The sequence below is a fragment of the Sinocyclocheilus rhinocerous genome, unplaced genomic scaffold, assembly GCF_001515625.1.
Source record: "Sinocyclocheilus rhinocerous isolate Xijiao unplaced genomic scaffold, SAMN03320098_v1.1 scaffold787, whole genome shotgun sequence".
Taxonomy (NCBI): domain Eukaryota; kingdom Metazoa; phylum Chordata; class Actinopteri; order Cypriniformes; family Cyprinidae; genus Sinocyclocheilus; species Sinocyclocheilus rhinocerous.
This window is the reverse complement of record NW_015662932.1, coordinates 359,049-371,925: the sequence shown is the minus strand read 5'-3', so window position 1 is coordinate 371,925 and position 12,877 is coordinate 359,049. Positions and strand designations below refer to the sequence as shown.

The window sequence follows — 12,877 nt, the reverse complement described above, 5'->3', positions numbered from 1 at the left end:
TCACCATAGACGGGCGTGGTTTCAGCAACTAGCGCCTCAGCTTCACCCACGTCCCGCCTTTTTGCCCATTTTCGATTATCCGGGAGTGACGCGCTGCCAAGATGGCGGCGGTCGGCTCCGCCCTCTTTAGGCTTCAAAAATGCTCTTCTGAACCCTACGAGTGACGTCACGGACACTACGTCCATGTTTTTTTACAGTCTATGGGCAAAACCCGCAGCGCTGCCGCGCTGGTTCCGTGTCTTCCTCGGACGAGAGTGGCGCGGCGCGATTCAACAAAAGAAAATGTAGAACCCATTATACTATCTACAGTGGATGCGGACAGTAAAGTGATGCCCTGGTATATTTCTGACGTACAGATGTACTCCAAGCACTCGTGCTGTTTCTGACATGAAGGACAAATGGATTTTCCAATCATTACAAGCGATGTAACATCCAGTGTAGTCAGTCCCAAGCTGTTGCGGCGTTGTAGACACGGTGTAAGTCAAATCTTGTCAATCCAAATGCGAGAAATGAGAAAAATAAAGCAGCCTCAATAGAATGGCGCCAAAGAGGCCGCTACATCAAATACAGTAGTATACAGCAATTTAAAAAAATAGAGTAAGTCACTGTATGTGGGGTTTGACGTCACAGAAAATTCCCATGATACAAAGGGTATTACAGTTATTTACTGTAAAGCGAATTTGCAGTATTATACTGGGTGATATACAGTAAATAATTGTAGAAATTACAGAAATGTCTAATAGTGTAGAGCTCTATTTCAACTACAGACATTTTAAGCACATTTTACATGGTGCACACCATCTGCATGTTCTCAGTTCATTTTCAATAGGAGACACGTGGCAGATCGCAGATCGGGGACAGCGCTGCACACCATGAAAGATAACCGTTACAGCTTGTTGCTCACGTGCGATGGCGAGATCACAAGAAAAGCTTGCAAACAATCACATACAGTGTAAAATACCATTTAGGATGCCGCCTTTGTAGAAAATGTGCAGCTCACTTGGTTTTGAAACCATTTTAGTGGTAATTGTGCATAAAGATGAGGAAGAATACATTTCTCTTAGTTTGAAACTTGCTTGAAATTCATGTGTTCATGAAAAACAGCTCTGGTACAGTACCAGTGGTACTTAATATGCATTGTCATACCAAGTTCCACAAGAATTAACAGAGCCTCTGAGACACACAGACACATGTATGTCTTGCTTAATTTAAAGGATTGAACTAACAGCACTGCGCTGATCCTAAACTGAGGTGCGTCATATTGATTAAGACTGTCAACTAGAAGATAATTATATTGAGTCCAGGTAGGCTACTGAGGCACTGCACATTCACCACCTCCTCTGAGACCATTAACAAAGCCATAATTAAGCATGACAGATTTAACCATGGGCAACCGTAGTTACTTTCATCCCTAGGTTATACATCACACTTGTGCAACAAATGACCAGTGTAGAAAAATGCTCCTTAATAGGCTGTTATAGAAAGAGGGAATTGCAGTGAGTTTCAAAGGCGTCGTAATATAATGGACTACTGTTAGTGACTGCAAGTAGAGCATTTTCTTGGAAGTATTTTCCAGAGAAATGCACACCAAATGGTTTTCCAAGAGAGTATAGCTGTTTGAATCTTACAATGAAACAACGTAATCAAAAATAAAACGAGCTAAAAGATGTTTTACATTAACAAAACTCCTGTCCTGGCTATCATTTCACTCTGGTTCATCCCAATGCATGTACGTATTATATGAGTGATCAATTAAAAGGGTTAAGTTCTATAGCTTTATTGTCAACGAAATTGTGTCTTCAGCACAAGTCATAGACTTCTTTCTCTGATTTGTTCATTTTCTATATGGTTATTTCATTTTAGAAAACCTTATTTGTGTGGTGGTAAACGTCACATACTGAATCGGTGCTCATATTTAACTCTTGTAGCTTCTACAATGATATTTAATTAGATTTAAACAGTATAACAGTAGTGAGTTATAGCGGCACCCATTGGTTGTTCAGGAAAACGGTGAATATTCTGTTTTTGTGCTTTGAAATTACCTGTTTAGGATTGCTTAGCACTTCCTGTGTGGTTGCTGTGGCGCTGATGGCTCGGTTACTTCCTGTGCTGAGCTGCAGGTTGAGTGTGAGACCACTGACCAACTGCAGGCCCAGTTCAGTGATGGCCACTCGATCATCCACAACCCTCACCGTCTTCTCTGCCAGGATGGAGTCTGACAGCGGGGACAGAACCTAGAGCAGAGCATACACACAAAAGCACATTATTAAATACAAGCATCATAAGCAATCCGGGTTGGTGGAGACAGCGCTGCCCACAGGGATTACCTCCAATTACAGGGAGAAATATCAAAAACACAGAGCTGTAAACCCCGTCTAGTGATTGATGCAATAAAAAGGTGTTACAGACAGTCTCCTGCCTGCCCACACTTTCACTGCAGACGAGCACATATTAGGTATCTGGTCTCAAAGCAGACAGGAAAAACAAAATAAATTCAGATGACTAACACCTCCTCAGACACATGTACGCTGCAATATCAGCCCACTTTACTGAAGAAAAGTGAGCTGCGAAAAAGTTAACATCTTAGTATTGGCTGTGTTCAGCCTTGCAGAAAAAGTAAGCTGGGAGTACCAAGGTACAGTGATGGTACTTGATGTACAGAACAAGTCAATGACAAAGAAACTGAAAAAATCTAGTTTAAAATGTGACAAGCCCTTAGAAATGTACTCTTTGTATTCGCGTTGGTTTCATGAGGTTTTAAAAACCTACCATTTTCAAGAAAAAAAATCATGTAGTTTTGAAAAAAATGTACAATGTACTGACAATGTACTCACTCTCAGGTCATCTAAGATGTAGATGAGTTTGTTTTTTCATCAGAACAGATTTGGACAAATTTAGCATTTAGCAATTTGCTCGCCAGTGGATCCTATGCAGTGAATGGGTGCCGTCAGAATGAGAGTCCAAACAAATGATAAAAACATCACAATAATAATCTACAAGTAATCCACACCACTCCAGTCGAGTCCACATGACTCCAATTAACATACTGTGAAGCAAAATGTTGCATGTTCGTAATAAATCCATCAATAAGACATTTTTAACTTCAAACTGTTGTTTCCGGCCAAAATGAGATTCCTCTAATCCATAATAAAAGTGAGTGAAAGTGACGTGACATGTGGCCAAGTATGGTGACCCATACTCGGAATTAGTGCTCTGCATTTACCCATCCAAAGTGCACACACACACACACCGTGAACACACACCCGGAGCAGTGGGCAGCCATTTTTGCTGCGGCACCCGGGGAGCAGTTGGGGGTTCGGTGCCTTGCTCATGGGCACCTCAGTCGTGGTATTGAAGGTGGAAGAGTGCGCTGTACATTCACTCCCCCCACCCACAATCCCTGCCGGTACGAGACTCGAACCCGCAACCTTTGGGTTACGAGTCCGATTCTCTAACCATTAGGCCACGACTTCCCCAGCGTATATTGCTTTCTCCAGTCAAAAAGAAGTCTCTAAATCAGGAGAGAAATATGCACACATCACCATTTACAAATGAAAACAGTCCAAAACAGCTCCAAACAAACAAACCGGTGGATTTTGATGTGAGAGGACAACAGGGGATGGACATTTTCACTGAAGAAAGAGTTATTACAGATAATGGACTCATATTTTGGTGACAGTATAAAGTTAAAATGTCTGGATGGATTTGTTTCTTAGAAACCAGCTTATCACTTCACAAGACATTAACTGATGGACTGGAGTCGTGTGGATTACTTGTGAATTATTGTGATGTTTTTATCAGCTGTTTGACTCTCATTCTGACGGCACCCATTCACTGCAGAGGATCCATTGGTGAGCAAGTAATACAATCCTAAATTTCTCCAAATCTGTTCCAATGAAGAAACAAACTACATCTTGGATTGCTTGAAGGCGAGAAAACTTTCATTTCTGGGTGAACAATGGCACTAAAAATGTCTTGTGGCGTAACCAGCAAGTAAAAATTGAAAACATATTTTCCTTACACCCTGAATACACATCAGTGTACGTTTTTTAAGTGTACACATTGACTTTAAATTGGCAGACATTAGCAGACAGGGTTTATAAATATTGAAAATATACATACCTGAATGCTGGTCATGCCTGTATCCATACCCTCCAAAACACGTCCCTCTCTCAGCCTAGCGATTCGTGGATTCTCTACCTTCAGGAAGTCCCAGACTAACTCCGTAATATCCACCTGCCAATCGCTGCCCAGCATGTGGACCACCTGAGCTCGCGTCTCTGAGGATTCAGCCACAAAGTGTGTGAGCACACGCACCATGGCCCTCTGGTACTGCAGAGTACACGTCTTTCCTCTCCGCTCTTCATCATCGTCATCTTCACTGTCCCGCGTTGATCTGGGAATGGAAAGGATAAAAGTTTGAATCTGCACCAAGATTACATTTCATTATTTTTTAGTAAACTTCAGCATATTTACTGTTTTACCCAATCATGTTTTGTTAACCTCTTCAAAGGTTTCATGAAAGATTTTTTTATGAAACGTTTCACAAAACAACCTTTTTTTTTACAGAAATATCTGTTGACACGCCTAAATTAAGCTTCATTAGGCTGATGCACCCAATCATGGGAAGCTAATTAAGCATATTAAATGCTCTACGACTCTAATGCTCTAATGAGTGACATTTACAAAAAGAGCTGGAAATACAATGACGCTTTTGCTTTCATTCAGGACTGTTCATGTGTTTGATGTTAGAGGCCACTGGATTAAGGTAAAGAGATTCACAAATAACATATTCATATTTGAAGACTTAATTCATATTTGAGCACTTAATGTGCTTTTTTGCGTGATACAGCAAAAACATAAAATCACTGGAAGAAAACCTCTCTGTTGTGTTTAAACAAAAGAGATTGCATTAAATTGATTTCTGGCTATCTGTGAGGAAGGTGTGTGTGTGTAGGTCCGCTGGATCAGATTACAGTGCGTGTAGGTATGTTAATGTGGCAGATTGACTTTCTCAGCACTGTAATTGAACCCATTTCATAATGCAATCACATACAACAATTACAGCATGAAAAAAAAAATCCTCCACTCACATGCAGAACAATTGTTTTGTTCCACCTCATTATTTCTCTCTCTTACCACACACACACACACACACACACACCTAATAAATACTTTCTTCAGACCCTTACTGCTCGTGACTGCAAAAAAGTTTACATTAATATGAACTAACACAAATTACCAATGAGCAATAGTATATTTATAAAAAAATTAACAAAATCTTTACTTGTCAAACAATCCCTAAAACCTGACACTCAAACACCAGAACCACACACCAAATCTGCAAAACCATACACTAATTCTTGGCCCTTGACTGAAAACACTTTTTGCAAAACACAACACACAAATCTCTATGTAACACACAGAAATCTAACAGGAATTAATAGTATGGCAAAGGTGTTTGCAAATGTTTGCTTTTGAGATGTGTTAGTGCTTCATTTTGCAAGAGATGTGAGGCATTTTGCATTTTGTGTGTGAATTTCTTGGATTTGTGTGTAAAGTTTTGAAAAAAAGAGGCAACATTTTGAAAATGTGTGTAAGCAGTTGAAAAAAAACGTAATTAAAAAGTATGTTTGTACTATTCTTATATATTATATTTATTTTATCTAATAAACAGCACTTGTTTTGATATTTTGTTATGCTTGTAAATGTGTGATTTTCAGCAAAAGTTTAGTTTTTGTTAATTTTTGTATTAGATTTTATTAAAATATTTTCTATACATATACTATTTTTATATTTTCTGTTTTAGTAATTGTGTTGTGTTTTGCCATTTTATTATTTTTTTTAACATATCTATATAATTTTTTATTAAGATTTATTTTTTAGTTCATTTAGTTTTCATTTTTGTACAGCTTAAACTGAACAAAAAAGAGAAACTAACTCAAATTTTTATGCTTATTTTTTTCAATTAATTATTTCAGTTAATGTTCATTTTATTTCAAGTAATGGCATCTTTTATGGGTTTAGTTTTAGTTAACAATAATAACCCTGAAATGCCGAACAATTATGAATTTGACTGCACTTTAAGGCAGTGACATTCAAAAACTGCTATAATTATGACTTCCAGGTCCAAATACCTTTTGGGGACATTTTACTTTTTTTTTTTTCCCCTCAAACTCCAGGTAGTCAGCATTTATTGGCTAGTTAAGAACAATAACGTTTGCAAAATGATCCAAACACTGCTCTACTTTTTCACCCTTTGTAAGAGAAAATAAGTGCAACCTTATTATGACATGAAAATCCTTCCATGGACTTTCCACCGTAAAAAAAAAAAGGCTTCATGGGAAGGGAAGAGATATTAACAAGTGGCATTTTGTGATTTAGCCATCAGTTGTTCTGGGTGAGATCACAGTGTCAGCACTCAGTTATTGCCTACACAGGAGGTCTGAAGACGATTCAATAAACAATATTTTCCACAGAGAAGACAGATGTCCCTTAAGGGGGCAATCAGCTCCACATATCTCTCTCACACAGCGTCATTCCTTGATATAAACAGGAATAGTCATTCCCAGCGGTCAGAATTTATCATGCCTGCCTGGTGTTGAGAGAACACTGTTAACACCAGGCTGTAAAGTTCTGGCCAGCCTGGCACTCTACACACTACAGGCTTGGCACGAGCACAAAAACGCTCTCTCGGGTCAGTTTCTCTCTCTCTCGCACTACACGGACCAACTGGCAACGCATTTGGCAGAGGACGAAGAGCCTTGCGATTCTCTCTCTCATACACACATATAGCGGTAAACAAATGGATCATCAGTGCCCACTAGCACCAAACCGTAATGCGGTTACATCAGCAAGGTCATCCCTGTTATGCCACAATAAATATAAATGAGAATGTGTGGAGAGGGAAATCAGTGGTGAATGCAAAACACACACGTTCCTCTGCCACTTTTTCAGACGATGAGCCAAAATGGACATTTTCTCCTCTCTTGCATGAAAAATGTCTCCGGGTCAAGTAAAACAAATGTAAGGTGAATTTGCCGTTTTTAACATGCTCGTTCATCCTTGCTAAACATGTTCACATTGTGATAATCACAGGAGAGATGAATGTACTTTGGCATGCGCTGTGTAGACCGGACTGCAGCTGTGAGAGCCAACTCTAGCTCTTGCTAATGAGCGTCTGGGCCGCCGAACACATGTTCATAAACTGCTGACAGAGGCCCTTGACTTTCTGTAGCGCTAGGTGAGCGTGGCTAGCGGAGGCAGGCTAATTAGTCGTGATGTGCTGACGATGAAGTCCTTCATTTAACAGCATGTGTTTTAGAGGGTACATGTGGAGATGAAGTCATTTGGGTAAGATTCAACAAATTTTGTTTTGATACCTCAAAACAACCTTGCTAACAAGAACACAATTAACAGGAGCCCAAAAACCGAGTGAAGGCTCTAAACCAGACTTAGTCAGCTGTTAAAAAAATCCTGCATGAAGTCATGCAAGAACCTCTTCACCTGCAGAATCCTAAACTGCCTGGAATGAAAGCTATTTCATTGGCTGAACATTTTTAAAGAGATAGTTCAGCCCACAAAAATGCATATTCCATCATCATTTACTCACCCTCATGTTGCGCCAAACCTGTATGAATTTCTTTCTGCTGTTGAACACGAAGATATTTTGAAGAATGTTTATAACAGCCATTGACTTCCATAGTATTTAAAAAAATTTTTTTTTTTTCATCCAATCCCGCTGAAAAAAAAAATCAATAGAAACCATCACAGAAATTATATTGGTTTCCACTACTAATACCATTACAACCATTACAAATGATTGACTTTTAACCATTAAAGCCATTGAAAAATGTTTTTCTGTATTGTGTTTTGGGACATATTCCATTAGGGTTTAGTGGTTTTAACAAGCCACCAATAGAAGGTGACCAATTACCAGTAGAAACCCACAGGCTCCATTACAGTTTCCATTAAAACCAATACAAGTCCCAATATAATCAGTAAAACCATTACAAATTTTGTGATGGTGTCTATTGTTTTTTTTTCCAGCAGGGAAATAATGTCTTTTAAATTATATATTACATTATCAGAACAAGATATACAAAAACATGTTACGTTTTGGATCAGACATTTCCCGTCAGTCTCCTACTGTCCTATGCAATAAAGACAAAAAAAGAAAGAAAAAAGATGATTGATAAAATATATAATTTTTAATGGCTTCCATTTATTCATTTTCTTATTGGAACACAATTTGATATAGTTTTAGCATACAGGAAAACTTGAACTTGAAATATTTTGCCTTCACATGAAATCACACATGAACCCAGTTGCATTAATTCCTCTTGAATGGTTAAAATGTACCCACAAATACGTGCCAAACGATGGTAAATGTGGTTGCACCACAAGGCAGTGACATTCAAATACTGTTTAATTGGGACTTTAATGGGACATTTTACAATTTAAACTCTTTCTCAAACTCCAAGTAGTTGACATTCATTGGCCAAGCCATTAAACATTGAGTGAAATGTTCGCAACCCTGTTACCTATGTCAGCATGGCCTAATTACTATTCATAAGAAAAACTTGTCATTCCATTTACATTGTGGGCCCCCATCTTCAAAAACGGTGTAAATTTAATGACCCATTTTAAACTATTGTTTTTATATCTCAGTTTGACTGAACTAGAGACACCAAGCAGTGTGTGGGTGCTGCTGAAGTAACTAGTGTGATGAAAACTATGAGTGAGTGGGTTCTTAAGGTGTCACCACTGCAGTGTGCATTATTGCCACAAGACTGCGACATTAGGATGGACTTTGGGGCTCTGTCACTGAATCAGAATATGATTGCATCAGGTGGCCATCTTGTTAGTGTTCTCCGAGATTGAGGCTGTCAGGAGGACGGCAATCGAGCCCCTCATTAGAGTCCACTCGATCCACACTGACAGACAACCTCCCACTACCGGAGACACAGATCTATGAAGATCCTGCTGGTGTAGGGCTTGCTCACTTGTCTCATTTAAGTCCAACTTAACTAGTGTTGTCCAAAAATCATCATTATATACTGATCACATGCACCTTAATTTCAACAGAGATTTCAAATCCGTGCATGACGTATAGTAGATGGCAAATACACAAAACACATTACCATTACAAGGTATCAGCAAAAAAAAATTTTTTCGACATAAAAAAAAAAAAAAAAAAGTTGGAGAACAACTTTCTCTGCATTTGCATTTCTTGGGTGTTGTTATGGTGTTGCTAGCTAGTTACTTGCTGCTCCAAATTAAAAGAGCATACTCTTAAGTTTCAATGATATTTAGATCATGCATGAGGTATCATATGAGCATTTGTAGGAATTATTTGTAATACAATTGTGCTTGACGTTTAATATAAGGGTTGTTTATGAGTTACATGCACAAACCCTTCTTTTAATTGTAATGTTAGAAACACACACATAACTCCAGGGTGGGCACTCTGGAGGCCCCTCAGGACAGGCCTACTCGGGACGGCAGGCCTCCAGGGCAGTACACGTTCTGGGACCCATGGCGGATCAGGCAGTTCGGGGCGCCATGGCGGAGCAGGTAGACTAGGAAGCCATGGCGGAGCAGGGAACTCAGGAGGCCATGGGCAGAGTAGACAGTTCAGGAGGCCATGGCGGAGCAGTCAGACTAGGAGGCCATGGTGGAGCAGGCAGTTCAGGAGGCCATGGCGGAGCAGGCAGACTAGGAGGCCATGGTGGAGCAGGCAGTTCAGGAGGCCATGGCGGAGCAGACAGCTCGGGGAGCCATGGCGTATCAGGCAGACTAGGAATCCATGGCGGAGCAGGGAACTCAGAAGGCCATGACTGGATGGCCTCCGTGGCCTTGGCCTCGCCACTCGGCCAGGCCACTACGGATGGACCCATACTACCCCCCCTCCCAAAAAAAAATCCTTGGGGAGAATATTGTCTTTAGAGGCCCTCTGTAGGCCTAACTCGGGAACTGTGGCCCTCCCTGGGCTTGACTTGGGGACTGGAGCCCTCCTTGGGCTGGACATGGGAACTGGAGCCCTTTCTGTGCTAGACACGGGGACTGGAACCTTCTCTGGGCTAAACTCGGGGACTGGAGCCCTCACTGGGCTAAACTCGGAGACTGGAGCCCTCTCTGGGCTAAACTCGGGGACAGGAGCCCTCCGTGGGCTAATCTCGGGAACAGGAGCCTACTTTGGGCCGGATTCGGGGGCTGGAGCCGACACTGAAGCGAGCTCTGGCTGGTTCTGGCTCGGGCCCAGACACTCCCCAGACCACCGGTAGATCCCTTCCCTCCAGCATAGTCCCTTGGTGTCTGGGAGGTCTATGGGGTGATGGTAGTTGGCCCCGAGCCAGAACAGAGAATTGATGGTGTTGCCTACTGTGTCGGAGCGAGGAGCGAAGGAGACGTAGGAGATTTCACCATGAATAGTCTTTATTTACAATCAGGACACACACGTAGGAACGGGGATCGACGTTTAAGACAGCACGCTACACATGGAAACACACATGGACATGGACACAGCTGAAACATATAGAACTAAATGGGGACAGGAACAGGATGGACCAAATATGGGCATAGAAGTACGGGGGAAAACCAGGACATGGAGCACGTGGGGAACAAAACACACACAAAACATGGAACAAAGTCTGACATGAAGAGCTTCATATTTTATATTCTGTATTCTCAGCTTCTCACACACGTTGTGAATCATTGTGCCACATGGGACATATGGAAATGGAGACAGAGGAAACTGCCTCCATACCTTCAGGAAATCGTATATATTGACTTTATTCTATTTTGAATTCACAAGCCCAAGTGGATCCGTGTAGGCTATAAGGAGAGAAGTGAAATGTATCCCCATACTTCAGGTTTGAATGATGACAAAATATTAAAGGTGCATGCTGGGAAATTGCAGCCAGGAGCATTTGCAATAGGTTTAAAATGATCAACCCCCTGTAATGTGGCTGTTTCATAACTCAAGGATTTCCTACTTTTACAGATTCACAGACTTTTAACCAATCCAGGGACCACCAAAAGCTAGATTTTCTTTTTATGCATATTTATAATTAGAAATGCTTTGATTAATACATTTTCATACTCTGATATGAATGTGAACTCATACAGGTTTGAATGAAATCAATATGAATGCTTAATATGAACTTTTGATCTATAAGCAAAGCATTATATGATGGTTGTTAATGAAATAAATGCAAACTTAGTGCTATTAATTTTCAATGGAGCTCAACAGTGTCCACTCTGGAATTCATATTCATTTTCCCCATAAGAAAGCTTTCTAGAAAAAGCTCCAAGTGCAACAATCCAACCAGATGCGAGATGTATCATAACATTATTTGATTCTAAGCCAAGGAGGAGGCCTATTACATCCTTTGTATCACATCCATTGTCCTATCACGGATTCACGGCATTACTGTACTGCCCAACAGATAGTTTGTTTAATGGTTTCACACTCCAGAGCTGCTTGTAAGATCTGTTTCTCTGTGATTGTGTGGGGCTTCTCACATTCCTTCACTTCACCACTCACAGTACAAATCGATATAAAGGATTTCAGTGCATTTTCACTTTAAAGTTTTAACTTATTTTTTTTTTTCTAAATGTTTTTTGTTTATCCCAAAAAATACTCTGCTGGATTATGCTGAACGTTGTTGTGATTTGTCTTCATATATCTGATTATTTTGAAGTTTTCATGTGCTTGCTAGGGATAGACATCTCCTTTTCTGTGCCATATTCACATATTTAAAACAATCATTGCAGAATTTTCTTAATTTTTCCCTTTTAAGTTTCTAACTGCAGGATTTTCAGCCTCTGCATTTGTAGAGCTGTCAACATTTATGAGCTGATCACAGAGACCCACCACTGATGTTATAAAAGGTTTTTGCTCTTTCCCAACCAAAAATATAGAATAAATTAGCTACATTTTTTTATTTACTTACTTATTTTAAAACAAATTTTGGGCTGTCAAAGTTAATATTTTACCATACATTTTTTTATGGTAACAATGATAAACATATAATTCAATTTTTGGATAGTTTACTCAAAAATGTTCCCAACCAAAAATATAGAATAAATTAGCTACATTTTTTTATTTACTTACTTATTTTAAAACAAATTTTGGGCTGTCAAAGTTAATATTTTACCATACATTTTTTATGGTAACAATGATAAACATATAATTCAATTTTTGGATAGTTTACTCAAAAATTAAAATTGTGCCAATTTTTACTCTCACTCATGTTGTTCTAAATCCACAAGGCATTCATTCATCTTCAAAACTCCAAAGAAGATAACACTTTACTTAAAGCATTATAAAAGTAGTTTTAATGCATTAATTATGCCTTGTAATGTACCTTATAATGCATTATACAATCTCATGAGTAATTGTAACCACATTTAATGCATTATAACACTTATCAATTCATTCTTACACTATGCATTTTATATTCGGTTATAATTATTTACGTCAAGATATAATGTATTACAACGCCCATTATGAATATTTTTAATGCATTATACCCCTTAATAACCCTTTATAATGCATTATACATAAAGGATTTAAGTAAAGTGTTACCAATATATTTAATGAAAACCGAGAGATTTCTGTCCTTTAATTGAAAGTCCATTCTGCCAAATCTTTGGCACTACAAAAATGGAAGTTTAAAAGTGCTTGTGTGATGAACAAGAACTGCTGAGGTTTGTCCTCACAATTCAAGCAAGTACAGTTGAGCTTCCATTTTCCATTTTTTCATATGTGAAAACAAACCTAAATTAAATCTGTTCATCATATAAAGCGATCCTTTCTCTTCGGGACACTTAGATTAAACCACTCGATTCATATGGATTACTTTATGAACTT

General features: G+C 39.3%; 1 protein-coding gene across 1 annotated transcript in view; it reads right to left on the bottom strand.

Annotated features, from left to right (window-relative positions):
* LOC107728438 (transmembrane protein 132C) overlaps positions 1 to 12,877 on the bottom strand; it is a 234,746-nt gene that overhangs the window by 8,188 nt on the left and 213,681 nt on the right. Inside the window, exons 7-8 of the mRNA XM_016538600.1 lie at positions 4,123 to 4,396; positions 2,043 to 2,234 (exon numbers count right to left, since the gene is read on the bottom strand). Of these exons, the coding sequence (XP_016394086.1) occupies positions 2,043 to 2,234; positions 4,123 to 4,396 (466 nt within the window). The remainder of the gene's footprint in view (positions 1 to 2,042; positions 2,235 to 4,122; positions 4,397 to 12,877) is intronic.